Here is a 19,730-nt window from a genome sequence, read left to right on the forward strand (position 1 = left end):
TCCACTAGAGAATAAATACCTGGACCTCCACACTACTCAGACAGAACTGAAGAAGCCTTTCGGATGAGAGGTGAAACGTCTTCAAGAATTTCAAGCAAGTCCAGTTGCCTTCTTTAGCAGCCACGGTTTATAGCATTTTTCACAAACTGATCCTGTCATTTCACCCGTTTGTTTACATTCTAAGCGGAAATGATTTTGTCAGATGTTTTGTATAAAGTTTTTATTTATCGAATTTGCAAAAAATAAAAACAAAAATGCTCCATTTCTCAAAATCCAGTGAACGTGAATAGAATAAAACAGTTATTCCACTCAATTTCGTCGTACATGGGTTATAGCCAACTCGGTGCTACGCGCCTCGTTGGCTATCAGCTCATGTACGACTCGATTTCATGGAATAACTTAAATATATATTGCACTGTAATTAGGTTTTAGTTATTCAGCTGGTTGTTTTTAGACATTTTTAGTGATTCAGTATGGCAGCAGTGATTAAACGCAATAGAAATACCCTTATTTCTATTGGTCAACAATCTATTTGCATACCGACGTTTTTAACTCCGGACCCAGTCTGGCCGAGGGAGATCTTGAGGGAGAACAACTCTTATTTCAGTTACAATGCCATGTAGAGCTTCTGCAAAACAAAGGTGTGTCTTACTTATCCCCTAATTATACTTTGAATGTTTTTCATGCACAAAAAAACGTCTCCCTGGCCTAAGGGCTGTATTTAGTCTGCGTTTTGGAATAGTAATAACTATGTTATGTCAGGAATAAACTGCGACTGCGCATGCTGTGATGTGGCCTGATGTGAAGCAAAGTCCCATTACCAGAGCAGTGTTGATTATTGTTTTAATGGTCATATTCCTGTCAAATTGGCATCAAGTATAATTTTTATTTATTCAATAAGCAGCTGTTCTGTCAAAAAAATGCAGACTCTTCAAGAAACCACAACTTAGGCTACATCCACACGACAACGGCAACGAGATTTTTTTTTAGCGGGTAAAAAAAAATATCGCGTCCACATGGGCAACGGATCAGTAAAATATCAGGTAAATATGGCAACGCAACGCTTGCTGAAAACGATGCGATACACATGCCACACCTCTACGTGCGCTGTAAGATGGTCCCATCGGAGACACCAGAACAGTAGAAGAAGTAGGACGCATGCGCATAAACCCCTTCTTCTACCCGGCGTGAAGCACTCTCAGGAACAAACACACAACAACAAGAAGAAGATGGCTGCGACTACGCGAGGAAATTGTGCCTTCTGTGTGTACAAATTAGTTTTATTAGTGTGCATAGTTTTATATAACTTAATTTTCTTGCAGTGGTTCATACAAAACAGTCTGTTGAAGGGTCTTCTGACCCTTTTCCCCTCTGCCTCCATTATAGTCAGGTAACTGTTGCTTTGTGTGGAAGGCTGTACTTTCTGTTCATCAAAGCAGGTGTAAATTGTCTGTCTGGCAGGTCAGTCAGGTTAAAGTGTAAGGTAATGTGTAAAGTGTAAACAATTTCAAAAGATTCTTATCCAATAATAAAGATTCTTATCCATTGTTGCTGTTGTTGTTACGAATGATGCGCGCGAGAGTGCTGCTTGTTCTAGTCATGTGGTTGTGATGTCATCGTAAACAAATCCGTTCTACTCATCCAGACGACTTCGCAACGGCGCCGTTGCCAGATTTTTCCACTCTGGAACCCGTTCTCAAAAAATATTGTTTTGGGGCACCTAAAACGCTGGTGCCGTGTGGATGCCAGGCCGAAACGATAAAAATTTTATCAGATTCACCTGAATCCGTTGCCGTGTGGACAGGGCCTAAAAGATATAACACTGTTCAGGACATGTTAACACGGAAAATATTCTGTTCAATAACTTTTTTTTTTTACAGTAATTTGTTTATTATTAGTAGCAAATTAAGTGATCATCCACCATACAAGTCCCTCTCAATCATTTGTTGCTATAGAAACGATAACGTATTAGACATTAGCATTAACACGTTGACTGCATTACATTACACACATGGCATTTCGCAGACGCTCTTATCCAGAGTGACGTACAACATACCCAGAGCAGTCTGAGGAGCAGTTGGGAGTTAGGCGCCTTGCTCAAGGGCACTTCAGCCATTCCTGCTGGTCCAGGGAATCGAATCGGCAACCTTTTGGTCCCAAAGCTGCTTCTCTAATCAACTAAATTAATCAACATCTTCTGACCAATCAAATTTGAGAATTCAACAATGGTGTGGTACACAGCAAAATCCCCAGTGTTGAATTAACACCCAGAGTGTTGATTTAACACCCTACTGTGTTTATATAGGTCCAATTGGACACAAATTAACTCTAAAAGTGTTAATTCAACACTGAGGAATTTGCTGTGTATATAATACTGTATATAATAAATAATTGCATGGATTTTCCACACTTCTGCTGCAAGTCTTAATAACAACTCCAGGTACAAAACTGCATTCACATTTGGCACCCAGGTAGTGTGGGTAGAAGCAAACCGAAACTAATAGTATTGATAGCGATGTCGAATGAATGTGATCATCACAACTATTAAAGCTAATCAATCTCTAGTCTAAACATTCTTTAATTATGTATCTTTCCCATTTATGACACTTGATGTTAAAAATTGACATACAGTGTTTTCCCATTTTTGAAAACCGAACACTATTCTAGAAGAGTTGGCATTTGTTGTTATTATTACCAGTGTAAGCTTGAATTAGAGCCCTGCACTCCCGCGGGAGTCCCGCGGGACCCGACGCAAAGCAGTGCGGTGCGGGATAGGGCTGTGCCGATAGACGATGCCATCGTCCATCGACGATGGTGGTCATCCATCACGATGGAGAGCCACCATCGTGATACCACGCCCCCTCCTGTCATAATCATGCATATACGGTATCATCTGGGCCTATTTAACCTAAAAAGTTAGTTTTTTGTTAGTTTAGTTAGTTAGTTTTGTTTAATATATAAATATATAACATATAATTATAAATACATAATTATATAAATCATTATAAAGTAATATCCTATTACCGCTTGTTCACGTAGGCTATGGTGCAGGGACGTGCTAGTGAACATAACATGTGGTTACACAAATACAGTATGCTACTTATAATAAATTTTGACTTCATTTTTTAGCCTACACTACACTTTTAATGTAAAATTTGTCATGTTGTTCAAACAAATAGCCACTATTAACGACTTCAGTCGGGAAATATTGCACCCCAAACGGCAGTGAAGCGCAGACTTCGGCAGAAGTCAAATAACTTTAATCTGGTAAATAGGCCTACTTTCAGACACAAAATGGTCCACTCTAAGCCATAATGTCAAACCAAATGGAAGAATGAAGGTGATTCTGACAAATGTAAAGACAGTAAAAAAATATATATATATTAAATCATGATTTTAAAAGCTGGTGCAATAATTCAAACACTAATAAATTGGAAAAATTAGCGTGTTCAAGTGCGCACTAAAGGCCGAAACGCATCTTCAATTGATATGGTGTAAATAAACAATGAGTAATAGCTTAAGTGTAGTTTCTTCTCATAGTTTGAATACTAGTCTTTCATTGTTAGAGCAGATTAATATCTTACCGTGATCAGTGAGTGCTCGGGGAGGTTCATTTCCACCTGCACTTTGCGCAGCTCATTTCTCCGAAGCCAGCTGTGCGCAAACGCAGTGTTGACTGCTCGGCAAACTCCAAACGCTCAGTCTGTACTGGCCCTCTGTTGCGCAAGCGAGTTGGTTATGGCCAGGTTCAAATTGTGCCCAAAACAACTTAACCACGGCCATTTCAATTGCCTGATGGCTGTGACAATATTCGTCCCGTTGTTATACAGGCGATCTTTTTCTCCTCTATTTTCCATTCGGCAAGTGTCTCGCGCAATGTGTCTTCTAAATTGTCCGCTGAATGTGTCTCTGGCATGGAACTCGTCTGCAGGCATTTGGACTGCATTGCCCACTCTCGGTCCACATAATGTACAGTAGCTGACATATAGGGCATCATGTTGCAGCTGGACCACGTTATCAAGGCCAAATATTCCACATCACCTAGCGCTTTTTTTTCTTTACGTGCCAAAGCCTCGGATGAGTATCTAATACTTTTAATAATAATAATAATAATAATAATAATAATAATATATTTAATAATGTGGTATTAAAATCCCCCCCCGCCCACGATATGATCGTCCATCACGATGTTTGCACTGTAAACATCGTCGATGCCAATTAAGGGGACATCGCACAGCCCTAGTGCGGGACAAATTTTGAAAGCTCATTGCAGGCGCGGGCGGGAGGGGGAGTGCACAATGCGGGCGCGGGCGGGAGAGGTGATAAGCTGCAGTCCCGCTAACTAAAAATGTGTTTAAAATAAAATTTATAAATTATTAATTTATGTCTATCGTATATAATTTGTGCTGGATATTTTATTTGGCGGCGGCACGGTGGTGTAGTGGTTAGCACTGTCGCCTCACAGCAAGAAGGTCCTGGGTTCAAGCCCCGTGGCCGGCGAGGGCCTTTCTGTGTGGAGTTTGCATGTTCTCCCCGTGTCCGCGTGGGTTTCCTCCGGGTGCTCCGGTTTCCCCCACAGTCCAAAGACATGCAGGTTAGGTTAACTGGTGGCTCTAAATTGACCGTAGGTGTGAATGTGAGTGTGAATGGTTGTCTGTGTCTATGTGTCAGCCCTGTGATGACCTGGCGACTTGTCCAGGGTGTACCCCGCCTTTCACCCGTAGTCAGCTGGGATGGGCTCCAGCTTGCCTGCGACCCTGTAGAAGGATAAAGCGGCTTGAGATAATGAGATGAGATGAGATGAGATGAGATTTTATTTGGCATTAATAAAAACATTTTAAGATGCCTAAATTTGCGGATGTGGTCTAATCTCGCGTACGTTTCCGATTCCTTTCCGCTCTTCCGTGTTTGAGATCTCCGATCATGGCAAAAGAGCAGAGCTCCTCTAGTGAAGCTCACAGTGCTTCAGAAGTAAGTGCTGCTTTAAAAAGAGGTACATTTACCGTTAAAAAGTCAAGAGTATTAGTCCTAAGTATTAAAAAGTATTAAAAAGTATTAACTAGTATTAAAAAGGACTGTGTATCGCACAGATTGTTCAATTTAAAGCAAGAAATAGACAGTGTATAATCTGAGGAGCTGGTTGTGGTTGCGCAGCACTTCATATGAGAGGAGAATGAAATCGCGGTTGGAATCATAACGCCACAGACTCGGAAGTGGGAGTGCGAGTGCGCAAAGCGAGAGCTGTCAATCAAAGCGAGAGCTGTCAATCATGAGCGCATGCAGCGCTCAACTTGGAATGTGTCAGCAGAATGTCAGAGTCTAAGCAATAAACTTACAATAAATGAAGGATCGGTCAGTGGAGAGCTCAGCTAAGCTCAGCATGTTTAATTCCCCAAGCCAATGACAAGAACTTTCGTGAGAAATAACACGAACGTCTGCATCATGCGGGATTTGCGGGCGGGAGCGGGACAAAATATGGCAGGCGCGGGCGGGAGCGGGACTGAAAATCATAATTCTTTGCGGGAGCGGGCGGGAGCGGGACTGCACAATGCGGGAGCGGGACTGAAAATTCTGTCCCGCGCAGACCTCTAGCTTGAATGTCATTTAACTTTCCAAACTTGGTCAAAATCATTTGAGTGTTTGATAAATCTGGTAAATTTCTATCAATTCTGAAATAATGGTCACAGTATTGCCCCTCAGTCTTCAGGCCCGGTCACACAGCGCTTTACGGCTTTATCACGGCCAAAACCCGTCAAAAAGTGCTCTCCCGTGAAGCAGACGATATTGTTCGTGTTGATGTCGAAGTTAAGACGTGTTACAGTCGATATACAGACGTGACAGGACGCAGGGGAAAATCGGAACGGCGTCGGACGCGGCAAAAAGTTTTGGACTGCTCAAAACTTTAGACCGCGGACAACCACGGCCGGCACACGTGGTAAAGACGTGCAACACAGGTGAAAAACACGTGATAATCAGTGTCCCGGCCGTTATTAAAACTTGGGGAGACGTGGTAAGACGCGAAAGTTTGGCGGTCTATCACGGGCAGAGCACGGTCATCGGACGGGTGTTACGCGTTGGTATCACGGGATATAGCGTGTGTTTAGCGGCTTATCACTGAGAAATGGATTTTTCCGCGTACATAGCACTGTCTAAGCCCGTTAAACGACGTCTCAAACAAGTTCTAAATTCGATTGATCACTGTCTAATCACTTCTGCATCACTTCTGATTTGCGGCATGTAAATACCGTAATTTTCTGAGACCTCGGCACTTGCAGTCTAGATGTCAAGGGGTGAACATGAACCCTCAACGCTGTGATCTCCTCATCTTAATGCTCCAGCACCAACAGAACCAACTGATACAGGCTCAACATATCCTACCGCTTTTATATGCGCAGCAAGCCGCTCTTCCAACGACGCTGAGCCGCGTTTACCCGTGATTTGGCAGTGCTATGGCAGTGAAACAGCCGCCGACGGCCATACCCCGTACAAAGCACGGCAAAGCCAAAATTGACCAAAAATTACCACTTACGACCACGTCCACCTGATTTTTGTATCTTTTTGTACGTGATATAGACGCGGAGTGCTGTGTGACCGGGCCTTTCCCCTTTGTGTTTTCAGGAGCTGAAAGGCCGGATCCTGGTGAAGTCAAAGAAGCTGACTGGTCAGATGGAAAAGATGGGCAGCTCAGCCAGTTTCTCATCCAGTTCAGATGAAGAGATCGGGGGCAGTAACAAGAGCTCCAGCAAGAAGGAGTCTGGGAAGGTGAGTCCTGTGCTCGTCTTGTAGTCCACAGTCACCTTGGTCTGAATGCTGTGTCTTACACAGTGCTTGTGTAAGGATTAAAACTTGCATTGTAAAAAAATGGAAATATCATAGATATAGTCGCATCTACACTACCGTTCAAAAGTTTGGGGTCACTTTGAAATGTTCTTATTTTTGAAAGAAAAGCACTGTTCTTTTCGATGAAGATCACTTTAAACTAATCAGAAATCCACTCTATACATTGCTAATGTGGTAAATGACTATTCTAGCTGCAAATGTCTGGTTTTTGGTGCAATATCTCCATAGGTGTATAGAGGCCCATTTCCAGCAACTCTCACTCCAGTGTTCTAATGGTACAGTGTGTTTGCTCATTGCCTCAGAAGGCTAATGGATGATTAGAAAACCCTTGTACAATCATGTTAGCACAGCTGAAAACAGTTGAGCTCTTTAGAGAAGCTATAAAACTGACCTTCCTTTGAGCAGATTGAGTTTCTGGAGCATCACATTTGTGGGGTCGATTAAATGCTCAAAATGGCCAGAAAAATGTCTCGACTATATTTTCTATTCATTTTACAACTTATGGTGGTAAATAAAAGTGTGACTTTTCATGGAAAACACAAAATTGTCTGGGTGACCCCAAACTTTTGAACGGTAGTGTATCTAGTATTTCCTATATAATTACGGTATTATACAACCCTCACAATACGATTGAAGAAAGTGCTGAATAAATATACAGTATGTGTATGTGTTGTCTCACCCTTTAGTCTGTGAGCTCTTCGAAGATAAGTCCCGAGCTGTCTGAGCTGGTGGTGTATTGCTGCAGCATACCGTTTCCTGGGTTCGAGGCGGCCAGTCAGAGACCCCCAAGTGAGATGTCCTCTTTCTCTGAGAATGAAGCACTCAAGCATATCAAAGACTCAGGTGAGACATGTGGAGCAAAAAACTGTCTTCAGGTTCCCATCATTAAACACGCAAACAGCATTGTTGTAATGGAATATTTCAATAATATTGGCTGGCGTTGAGTGGTATATCAGATACATTCCATTCAGCTAGCATGATATTGAACAAGTCGAAGACGAGTAGCTGAATGGAATAGATCTGATATACCATAAAAAAAGCCAGCCAATATTATTATTATTATTATTATTATTATTATTATTATACAGACACATTCCTTTCGGGTGTTGTACACGTCTTTCTCTTTCAAAATTCTCTCAAAATCTTCTGTATTTAACAAAGCAAACCTGGTGGCCATGTTTGTTTACAAATTGTCACAGTCGCTCGCTAGCGCGGAAGTTTTACATCTCCGATGTATGACATCATTTTATCTTGACAACCATGCAATATCGTAAACCATATCCAACGCTCATTCTCCATTGGGTAGAGTGACGTAATACATGTAGGATAAGCGATATGCGAACAATATTGCATGCTACCAAACCAAATGAATGAAACCCGCTAAAAGGGAATAGAACACGTTTTTATTCCATGGAAAAAGTGTCCTGTATGTATAATAAATATGTTATTTACCAGCTGGGAGGGCCGTATTGTGAAATACCGTGACCGAGGTCTTGAAAGTACTGACCGAGGCCCTCTGGGCCGAGGTCATGGTATTTCGCCATACGGACCGACCTTAAGCTGGTAAATAATATATTTATTTTTTTCTTTACCAAATTCTAACAGAAAACGAGAGCGCCCGAAAGGGAAAACTGAGCCGAGGCGAGCCGCCATTTTGAATCCTCATTCACGGCTATAATGCAAATGGCTTCCTCCTCGGTATACAAGTGCACTTCCATGGCAGGAAAAAAACTACATTTTGCCGCCTATGTAGTCCCCTATTTATACAAATAGGAGTCATTCAGGATTCAGCCATGTTTTTGCTCGGCGTTAGCAAGTTGCAGGTTTTTAGCTTTCTCCTGAAATGTTTTCTTTTATTTTGTCTTCCTAAGGGTAGTAAAACTCGCTTTCGCTGTGAACACTGTCGTTATCGCGATCCATGCTGTAAAATTAATGCTATTTTGAATCTTCATTCACGGCTGTAATGCAAATGACTTCCTCCTCAGTATACAAGTGCACTTCCATGTCAGGAAAAAAAAAACTACATTTTGCCGCCTATGTAGTCCCCTATTTATACAAATAGGAGTCATTCAGGATTCAGCCATGTTTTTGCTTGGCGTTAGCAAGTTACAGGTTTTTAGCTTTCTCCTGAAATGTTTTCTTTTATTTCTTCTTCCTCAGGGTAGTAAAACTCACTTTCACTGTGAACACTGTCATTATCGCTATCCATGCTGTAAAATTAATGCTATTCTCCTGAGAAATGCTGGCAAAAATTTAAGGTTTTTGATAATCTTATAAATAAATCTTATAAAAAAAGATAAATGTTGACAAAAAATGCTACTATGTTTGTTGTTGTTGTGAACGAGCGAGTCGCCAGAGGTCCGTAACCGGGGCCCGTAACCGGGGTCCATATCGTAGGATACGGACCCGCTCGCCAGCCAATCAGAGCGCAGGATTTGATGGAAACCACACCGTGAAAAAAATTATTCCCGATATTTCACAACGATGACATCACTCCCAGTGTTTCCCTGCTAACTAGATGTGCATTGTCAAAATAGCAAACCGGTTCAAAATTAAAATTCTTTTGATTAACTTGCATATTTTTTGTGGATGTGTCCATGTGATATAAATAACATTACACGGTGCCGCGAAGATATGAAGTTTATCTTGTCATGTTGAAAATACTTTCACTTCTTTGTAAACTTCATATCTTCACGCAACCGTTTAATATCCTCTACACACTGTATTTCCTATAAAACTATTTTTACATCATATAAAATTATTACATAGGACTGTCTGTCAGGGGAAAAAAGGTTTGAGGTGTATATTTTTGTGCATGTTTACCTTTTATAGGAAAGATTTTTGTGAGACATAACAGTAGACAGCTGAGCCGGATTTACCCATCAGGCCAGAGACTACAGTCCTCTAACTACGACCCACAGGACATGTGGAATGGAGGATGTCAGATGGGTAAATCTCACGCCACACCTCCTAAACCACCCACCTGAAAGCATTATCGATTACATTTGCTCAAGGTTAAAGGAAGAACAGGATCATTTTTAGGCATGATGATTGTTTCTCATTCCTTTCCAGTGGCTCTGAACTTCCAGACACCAGGCGAGCAGATGGATCTGAACCGGGGTCGTTTCTTGCCCAACGGACAGTGTGGCTACGTGCTGAAACCAGACTTCCTGTGTCAGCCAAATTCCAGCTTCAACCCCGAGAACACAGGCGGAGGCCCTGGACACATACCCACTCAACTTACCATCAGGGTGAGCAACATTTATACAGTATGAATACAGTATTAATACTGAGGTTTGTGAAGTTAAAAGAGACGCAGACTGTTTTTGCTGTTTTTATTTTCAGTGCTTACAGTAGGATTTGGCAACCTAATTTTCTAATTATAATGTAATTTATTGCTGTAATGATAATATATATATGTTATTTACCAGCTGGGAGGTCCGTACCGTGAAATACCGTGACCGAGGTCTTGAAAATACTGACCGAGGTCGGTATTTTCAAGGGCGAGGTCACGGTATTTCACGATATGGACCAACCTTAAGCTGGTAAATAATATATTTATTTTTTTCTTTACCAAATTCTAACAGAAAATGAGAGCGTCCAAAAGGGAAACCATATTTAGGACAAACCTGCTACTCGGCTTTCTCCTGAAATGTTTTCTTTTATTTCGTCTTCATCAGGGTGGTAAAACTCGCTTTCGCTGTGAACACTGTCGTTATCGCTATCCATGCTGTAAAATTAATGCTATTATACTGAGAAATGCGAAAATAAATGTTGACAAAAAATCGCTACTATGTTTGTTGTTGTGAACGAGCGAGTCGCCAAAGGTCTGTAACCGGGGTCCGGATCGTAGGATTCCGGACCGCTTGCTAGCCAATCAGAGCGCAAGATTTGATGGAAACCGGACCGTGAAAAAAATAGTTATGTCATATTGTCATATTTGTGCTTTTATTCTTTTTTAAGTATCGTGAAGCCCTTAAAATGCTTAATCGTTGGGGGCGTCGTGGCTCAGGTGGTTGGGGCGCCGTGCCATGAGTGCGGGCGACCCGGGTTCGATTCCGGCCCGAGGTCATTTCCCGATCCCTTCCCGTCTCTCTCTCCCGCTCATTTCCTGTCTCTACACTGTCCTATCCAATAAAGGTGCAAAAAGCCCAAAAAAATATCTTTAAAAAAAAAAAAAAGCTTAATCGTGTTCCTAGCGCTTGGTTTCGTGTATTGTTTGCAGGTGATTTCTGCCCAGCAGTTACCCAAGATTAACACAGACAAGCCCAACTCCATTGTGGACCCTCAAGTTTGGGTGGAGATTCATGGAGTGTCTATTGATAAGGCCCGTGCCAAAACTCACCGCATCAACAACAACGGTACGGTCATCCTTTTCTCCAAAGGTCCATATGCTGAGTCAAAATTGCTTGGTTTTAAAAGTTGTTGGGGTTTTTTTTGGGAGGGGGCAACCATGGCCTAATGGTTAGAAAAGCAGCTTGGGGACTAAAAGGTTGCCAGTTCGATTCCCTCAGCCACCAGGAATGGCTGAAGTGCCCTTGAGCAAGGCACCTAACCCCTAACTGCTCCCCAGGCTGTTCTGGGTATGTTGTACATCACTCTGGATAAGAGCGTCTGCAAAATGCCATTAATGTAATGTAATGTAAAAGGTTGGGGCAGATATTTTTCGAGCAGGACACTGTGATTGTTGTAATTTCTTCAGCTGCTTCAGTCAAACATCTGCTCAGAGAGAGAAAAAAAAAGTCTAGTCTCTGGGGTGCCACAGGTTCTGTAAAACAGAAGGAAAAAATAAATGATGTGAACCACCCAAGTCCAGCCAATGAGGACAAAAAGAACGTCTACATGCACTAGCATTCAGGGGTTTGAGCCTCAACAGTCCAAGAACAGTTCAAGAAGCTGGTCTAGTGGTGAGCGTGCCCACCTCTCGATCAGGAGATCATGAGTTCTACTCGTGGTCGGGTCATACCAAAGACCATCATGGAATAGGCGAGAGGCTGAGGGCTATAGAAATGAAGCTCGTCGCTACCCAGTGTGCCTTAAGGGTCTGAGGTTGGTTTCCCAAAAGCGTCATAGCACAAAGATCATTGTTAAATGGTAGCACGAGCATCACAATGAACACTCTCTCTCCTAGTTAAGATGCTCTTAGCATTAAGAGGCTTTTGGGAAACCCACCCCTGATTAGTACTGGGATGGGAGACTGCCTGGGAAGACCAGGTTCTGGCACGGGATGGACTTTGATTGTCTGTAACAATGGTTCTCAAACCATGAGGTCCATGATACATAGTTAGGGGTTTCTATCTATCTATCGATCGATCGATTGATTGATTGATTGATTGATTGATTGATTGATTGATTGATTGATTGATTGATTGATTGATTGCAGATGCTATTTACACCCAGGTTGCCTGTAGCCAACAAAGCTATTTGTACCTGTGGTGGATAGCAAGTGTGGCTATTTACACTTGGGTGTATGTAGCACCATCCAGAGACAGGACAAGCATCCAGGTGTCCATACCTAACAATACTATTTACACCCTAACCCAAACCCCAACCATGACCAGGTGTACATAAATAATAGCTGCCATATGACCATTTTCACCCAGGTGCAAATAAACACTCTGGGTCTTTCTTTCTTTCTTAAAGTTACAAACCACCATTATCTAAGTTGTTATATTTATTGTGTTTTATAAATATTAGCATATTTATTAGCTGGTCCCATCAACTAATTAAACTGTGTTCAATCCAAACATCAATACTGAAAAAAAAGCAAGCATCCTTATAAATCTAGGTTAAAGACCAAGCTGTTTTCAGATGCTTTCTGTTAAATAATTAATATTTTTACATTTTTTATAATCTTTACTTTCTCTGCATGTTTTAAATTTACTTTAATTTTATTCTATTTTATTCCGCTGGTTTCTTTTTCTTTTTCTCCTTTTTTCTTTTTGGCATTTTATTATTTTATTTCTACTATTGTTTAATTCTTATTTTCTTTTAATTCTTTTAATTCTTTTAATTAATTGTTTTAGAATAAAAATAAAATTATTTTATGTAATTTTATTTCTCTGTTGTTTACTGTTTTTGTTTTTGCTTCTGTAAAGCACATTGAACTGCCATTGTGTATGAAATGTGCTATATAAATAAACTTGCCTTGCCTTGCCTTATAAATAATGTCAGCTGGAAGTCATTTTTAAGAAAAATGTGTTCTAAATAAAAAGATCTACGTATACAGTACTGTGCAAAAGTCTAAAGAAATGCTGTCGACCAAAAAGGGCTTAAAAAACGATGAATGAAATTAAATATTTCAACATTAAAACAAATACTATAAACAGTAAGCAGTAAGCCATAATAAATTAAACAAAGTCAATATTTGGTGTGAGACGACCCTTTGCTTAAAAAAAAAAGTCGTCTCAGGTACAGTGAGTTGTAGTTTTATGCGGAAATGAGCTGTAGGTTTTACTGAGCATCTTACAGAACCAGCCGCAGTTCTTCTGGACACTTTGACCGTCACACTCGCTTCTTCATTTTGCACCAAGACCCAGTAGCCTTCATGATGTTTTCTTGTTTAATCTAATAAGTTGGCTCTTATGGAATATGCTGCTCAGATACAAACGTCTTTCAGTTTTTGGACTGACTCGATAATGTAGAAGTCATAAAACAGAAATCTGTAACAAAGTTTTGGATGAAAAAAAATAGGGTGCCAAGACTTTTGTACAGTACTGTATATCTGCAAGAAATAGGCAAAATCTTTTTTTTTCTACTGAGGCTATAAGTTAAAAAAAAAATACACCAAACCTGATATACACCACAGAGTGCTTCTTGAATTCAGTTCTTATCTTCATGTTTAATAAACTAATATTATAATAATATGCTCTTATACTGTGTGTTGTACTGCAAATCTGGCACGGTCACATGACTGTGCATGTGTCGCTCATGTCGTCGCTTGGTGGTGCTGTTATGATGGCTGTTCATGAGTGATACCAAATGTCAGAGCTTTAATATCATATTCCAGACATCTGCTCCGCCACCTTTCAACGTCCATCAAGCATTAATGGTGAATTTATTGAGCGAGCCCTGATTCCTCTTGCTATCAGATTTCCTCCGTGTCCCTCAATCCTCAGAGGATTAACACACAACACAATGTGTATTTTGTCACTTCAGGTTTTAATCCACGCTGGGATTGCACTCTGAGCTTTCAGCTGCAGGTTCCTGAGCTTGCCCTGGTGCGCTTTGTGGTGGAGGATCATGACCACAAGAGCAAAAACGACTTCGTCGGCCAGTTCACCTTACCCTTCAACAGTCTACGCATAGGTACATGCTTGTGCTTTATTTTTTCTGCAAGGTGATATTTTTAAGATGTACAAGCAAGCTGTGTTGCAAATATTTTCTGAACCTGATTTAAAGAAGCAGTTTGTAATTTTAACACCCTTTTATGACTTCACTTTCTCAGTTGAAATTATGTACAGTGGGGCAAAAAAGTATTGAGTCAGTCACCAATTGTGCAAGTTCTCCCACTTAAAAAGATGAGAGAGGCCTGTAATTTTCATCATAGGTACACTTCAACTATGAGAGACAGAATGAGAAAAAAAATCCAGAAAATCACATTGTCTGATTTTTAAAGAATTTATTTTCAAATTATGGTGGAAAATAAGTATTTGGTCAAGAACAAAAGTTCATCTCAATACTTTGTTATATACCCTTTGTTGGCAATGACAGAGGTCAAACGTTTTCTGTAAGTCTTCACAAGGTTTTCACACACTGTCGCTGGTATTTTGGCCCATTCCTCCATGCAGATCTCCTCTAGAGCAGTGATGTTTTGGGGCTGTCGCTGGGCAACACGGACTTTCAACTCCCTCCAAAGATTTTCTATGGGGTTGAGATCTGGAGACTGGCTAGGCCACTCCAGGACCTTGAAGTGCTTCTTACGAAGCCACTCTTTCGTTGCCCGGGCGGTATGTTTGGGATCATTGTCATGCTGAAAGACCCAGCCACGTTTCATCTTCAATGCCCTTGCTGATGGAAGGAGGTTTTCACTCAAAATCTCACGATACATGGCCCCATTCATTCTTTCCTTTACACGGATCAGTCGTCCTGGTCCCTTTGCAGAAAAACAGCCCCAAAGCATGATGTTTCCACCCCCATGCTTCACAGTAGGTATGGTGTTCTTTGGATGCAACTCAGCATTCTTTCTCCTCCAAACACGACAAGTTGAGTTTTTACCAAAAAGTTCTATTTTGGTTTCATCTGACCATATGACATTCTCCCAATCCTCTTCTGGATCATCCAAATGCTCTCTAGCAAACTTCAGACGGGCCTGGACATGTACTGGCTTAAGCAGGGGGACACGTCTGGCACTGCAGGATTTGAGTCCCTAGCGGCGTAGTGTGTTACTGATGGTAGCCTTTGTTACTTTGGTCCCAGCTCTCTGCAAGTCATTCACTAGGTCCCCCCATGTGGTTCTGGGATTTTTGCTCACCGTTCTTGTGATCATTTTGACCCCACGGGGTGAGATCTTGCGTGGAGCCCCAGATCGAGGGAGATTATCAGTGGTCTTGTATGTCTTCCATTTTCTAATAATTGCTCCCACAGTTGATTTCTTCACACCAAGCTGCTTACCTATTGCAGATTCAGTCTTCCCAGCCTGGTGCAGGTCTACAATTTTGTTTCTGGTGTCCTTTGACAGCTCTTTGGTCTTGGCCATAGTGGAGTTTGGAGTGTGACTGTTTGAGGTTGTGGACAGGTGTCTTTTATACTGATAACGAGTTCAAACAGGTGCCATTAATACAGGTAACGAGTGGAGGACAGAGGAGCCTCTTAAAGAAGTTGTTACAGGTCTGTGAGAGCCAGAAATCTTGCTTGTTTGTAGGTGACCAAATACTTATTTTACCGAGGAATTTACCAATTAATTCATTAAAAATCCTACAGTGTGATTTCCTGGATTCTTTCCCCCCATTCTGTCTCTCATAGTTGAAGTGTACCTATGATGAAAATTACAGGCCTCTCTCATCTTTTTAAGTGGGAGAACTTGCACAATTGGTGGCTGACTAAATACTTTTTTGCCCCACTGTATATGTCACGAGTTGCCTTTTAAGGAAAAGAGCCGGATCTGAGCAGGTCTGTTCGAGCTAGGGGTGGGGCTTGTTTCTGGGCCAGAAAAATGTACATCGAAGCCTGAGTTGAAGAAACTAGCCAGATCCAGTGCATGTCAGTTTTGTGAATCACAGTTTTTCTAAGGTGTCTTTAAATTTAGATGATTGTTCGAGCTCAGGAGAGATATTTGAAAATAACAAACTGAACCTTTAACTTATAGAACCTGGCTTCTCTGAACAAAAAATATTTCCATACTAAGCATAACTAATTCATTTATTTATTTACCAGATCCTGAAGGCATCTGAAATTTGACGTGACCGTTCATAAGAAACATTAATACAACTTGCACCTTGAATTTTCTACTCGAATTGGTCAGATGTTGATTAATATTCTTTAACAGCAGCTCTGACAGTAGTGCTGGCTGCAATGCAAATCAGATCGTGAAGTTTTCTGTTAGGAGACGTTTATGTTGAATTTTTAGAAGTGTCCGTGCTTTGCAGCAGTCAGAGGTAAAGTTATAATTTTAGGTTTTCTGTCACATAAAAGTCCTCAGATGAAGGACGAACGTCTCAGACCTTCCACAATGTTAAATGGAACTATAAACAGATAAAACATATGACATGTATTTCATTAATAAATAAAAAATAAACGGCATTGTTCAGAATTACTGCCCATACCTCATTACAAAGGAGAACCTACAGGGTTCAGAGAAGGCCCAAACATATCAGCATTTCAAATATTATATTTAATTTCATTCGTTCTTTAACTTCTTTCATAATTTCATGATAATTATTCTCTTCAAATTCTAATTCGGCCTCATTTTCTATCAAATTTGCTTCAGAAGTGAAAGGTTTACTGTCCTGAAAACATTAAAATCGAGTTATCTAGTGAGATTTTTTTATTTGTTGTGTCTAGGCTGAGAAGAGTTTAGATCTGGCTCACTCATTGGTTAGGACTTCATTGCCGGGACAGAAGGCCATGGCAGTGTGTGCTTATGTAGGAAGTGATAGATGAATTAACCAATCAGATTTTGATTTATAGTGGGAGGGACCAAAAATGTATCACCCTAGGCCTTCTCAAAGGCCATCGCTAGCTTAACCGTGAGTCGGCGCTGTCAGCGCAGCAGTGAAATCACCTTCCAGCCGGTGTAGCGTTCATCAGTAGTCTTAGCGAATGCTAACAAAGCGGTCAAGCCAGTACTATCGAGAGCAAGTAGCACAGGCTAACAACTGAGAAACTAAGATTTCTGTCTCCAGACTCTTCTTCCACACTGCACGCTCACTACAGTATTTTTCACTCAGACTTAAGTATTCATTTCCCTGTGTAATTTACTTCGTTACTTAACTACACACAATGGAGCAACCTGGCAGCCTGACGGCAATCCCTTACAAAATCCTGTGCCCTGTTTCTTTGTTGGCATGTCTAACTAAGTTTTGGCTGAGCTGAAGTCCCAACTCTAATAGTAGCAGTTCACCACTGCCTCATTATATGTTGTTTTTTGTCCTTCTTCACCAGGTTACCGTCACATTCACTTGTTGAAAGCAGACGGCTCGAGCCTGTCTCCAGCTTCGCTCTTCATCCACGTGAAGGTCACACGCTATGGTGTCCCCATCAAAATAGTGTCAAAGTGCATGAGTAAAGTCTGAAACCCTCCAGACCCTGATCCATAATGATCCTAGGACGTTCTGAGGACGTCCTACCGATGTGGACTGACAGGAGCACGAACAGGAGCAGCCCGGCTCCTGAATTCCCTCCCGAAGAACCACGCTGATGGAACTCATGAGCCATGTAACGTCCAGACACAAGCTCCTACAGAGTCTGTGCTTTGTGAGAGTGTCGCTCAGTGTAGACATGGCGTCTCCGTAACCAGGGCTTCCAGACAGGCTTTAGACTAGAGCCAGCTGTGATTGACATCTATTACTATGAACTATTGCTGTTTCTTGTTTCCTGAGATTAGAGTTGTGTTATGTAGTCCATTTTTATGTTTTTACATTTCCTGAAAGATAGAAGCAATGATGTCAGACTGAGAGGTTTTTTTTTTTTACAGTTCATTTTTTTAATTGTGTTTATTGTAAATTAACATCTAATTTTATTTACATTCAGAGAGTCATGAGGTGCCTGATAATGTACTGATAATGTAAAGGATGTTTATTAGTGTTATTGTACTTGCCATTTTTTTAGTCATCCATGATGTATTGAATAAGGGGATCCAATTGAAGGATTCTTGAGCAAAATGCTGACGGGATAAAGACTGAACTAGTATTTAATAAAAAATAGTTCTGGGAATGTACAGTGGTGCTTGAAAGTTTGTGAACCCTTTAGAATTTTCTATATTTCTGCATAAATATGACCTAAAACATCATCAGATTTTCACACTAGTCCTAAAAGTAGATCAAGAGAACCCAGTTAAACAAATGAGACAAAAATATGATACTTGGTCATTTATTTATTGAGGAAAATGATCCAATATTACATATCTGTGAGTGGCAAAAGTATGTGAACCTCTAGGATTAGCAGTTAATTTGAAGCTGAAATTAGAGTCAGGTGTTTTCAATCAATGAAATTTTTATTAAAATTTTTATTTAAAGAACAGGGATCTATCAAAGTCTGATCTTCACAACACATGTTTGTGGAAGTGTATCATGGCACGAGCAAAGGAGATTTCTGAGGACCTCAGAAAAAGCGTTGTTGATGCTCATCAGGCTGGAAAAGGTTACAAAACCATCTCTAAAGAGTTTGGACTCCACCAATCCACAGTCAGACAGATTGTGTACAAATGGAGGAAATTCAAGACCATTATTACCCTCCCCAGAAGTGGTCGACCAACAAAGATCACTCCAAGAGCAAGGCATGGAATAGTCGGCGAGGTCACAAAGGACCCCAGGGTAACTTCTAAGCAACTGAAGGCCTCTCTCACATTGGCTAATGTTCATGAGTCCACCATCAGGAGAACCCTGAACAACAGTGGTGTGCATGGCAGGGTTGCAAGGAGAAAGCCACTGCTCTCCAAAAAGAACATAGCTGCTCGTCTGCAGTTTGCTAAAGATCACGTGGACAAGCCAGAAGGCTATTGGAAAAATGTTTTGTGGATGGATGAGACCAAAATAGAACTTTTTGGTTTAAATGAGAAGCGTGATGTTTGGAGAAAGGAAAACACTGCATTCCAGCATAAGAACCTTATCCCATCTGTGAAACATGGTGGTGGTAGTATCATGGTTTGGGCCTGTTTTGCTGCATCTGGGCCAGGACAGCTTGCCATCATTGATAGTACAATGAATTCTGAATTATACCAGCGAATTCTAAAGGAAAATGTCAGGACATCTGTCCATGAACTGAATCTCAAGAGAAGGTGGGTCATGCAGCAAGACAACGACCCGAAGCACACAAGTCATTCTATCAAAGAATGGTTAAAGAAGAATAAAAGTTAATGTTTTGGAATGGCCAAGTCAAAGTCCTGACCTTAATCCAATCGAAACGTTGTGGAAGGACCTGAAGCGAGCAGTTCATGTGAGGAAACCCACCAACATCCCAGAGTTGAAGCTGTTCTGTACGGAGGAACGGGCTAAAATTCCTCCAAGCCGGTGTGCAGGACTGATCAACAGTTACCGGAAACGTTTAGTTGCAGTTATTGCTGCACAAGGGGGTCACACCAGATACTGAAAGCAAAGGTTCACATACTTTTGCCACTCACAGATATGTAATATTGGATCATTTTCCTCAATAAATAAATGACCAAGTATAATATTTGTGTCTCATTTGTTTAACTGGGTTCTCTTTATCTACTTTTAGGACTTGTGTGAAAA

General features: G+C 41.1%; 1 protein-coding gene across 1 annotated transcript in view; it reads left to right on the forward strand.

The window, feature by feature from the left end:
- Positions 1-18,213, forward strand: part of plcd3a (phospholipase C, delta 3a) — a 136,262-nt gene extending 118,049 nt beyond the window's left edge. Inside the window, exons 9-15 of the mRNA XM_060902031.1 lie at positions 6,619-6,762; positions 7,527-7,683; positions 9,673-9,789; positions 9,913-10,091; positions 11,066-11,201; positions 13,999-14,148; positions 17,443-18,213. Of these exons, the coding sequence (XP_060758014.1) occupies positions 6,619-6,762; positions 7,527-7,683; positions 9,673-9,789; positions 9,913-10,091; positions 11,066-11,201; positions 13,999-14,148; positions 17,443-17,573 (1,014 nt within the window). The 3' untranslated portion in view covers positions 17,574-18,213. The remainder of the gene's footprint in view (positions 1-6,618; positions 6,763-7,526; positions 7,684-9,672; positions 9,790-9,912; positions 10,092-11,065; positions 11,202-13,998; positions 14,149-17,442) is intronic.
- Positions 18,214-19,730: the final 1,517 nt, after the last annotated feature.

This window comes from Neoarius graeffei, chromosome 20 (genome assembly GCF_027579695.1).
Source record: "Neoarius graeffei isolate fNeoGra1 chromosome 20, fNeoGra1.pri, whole genome shotgun sequence".
Classification (NCBI taxonomy): domain Eukaryota; kingdom Metazoa; phylum Chordata; class Actinopteri; order Siluriformes; family Ariidae; genus Neoarius; species Neoarius graeffei.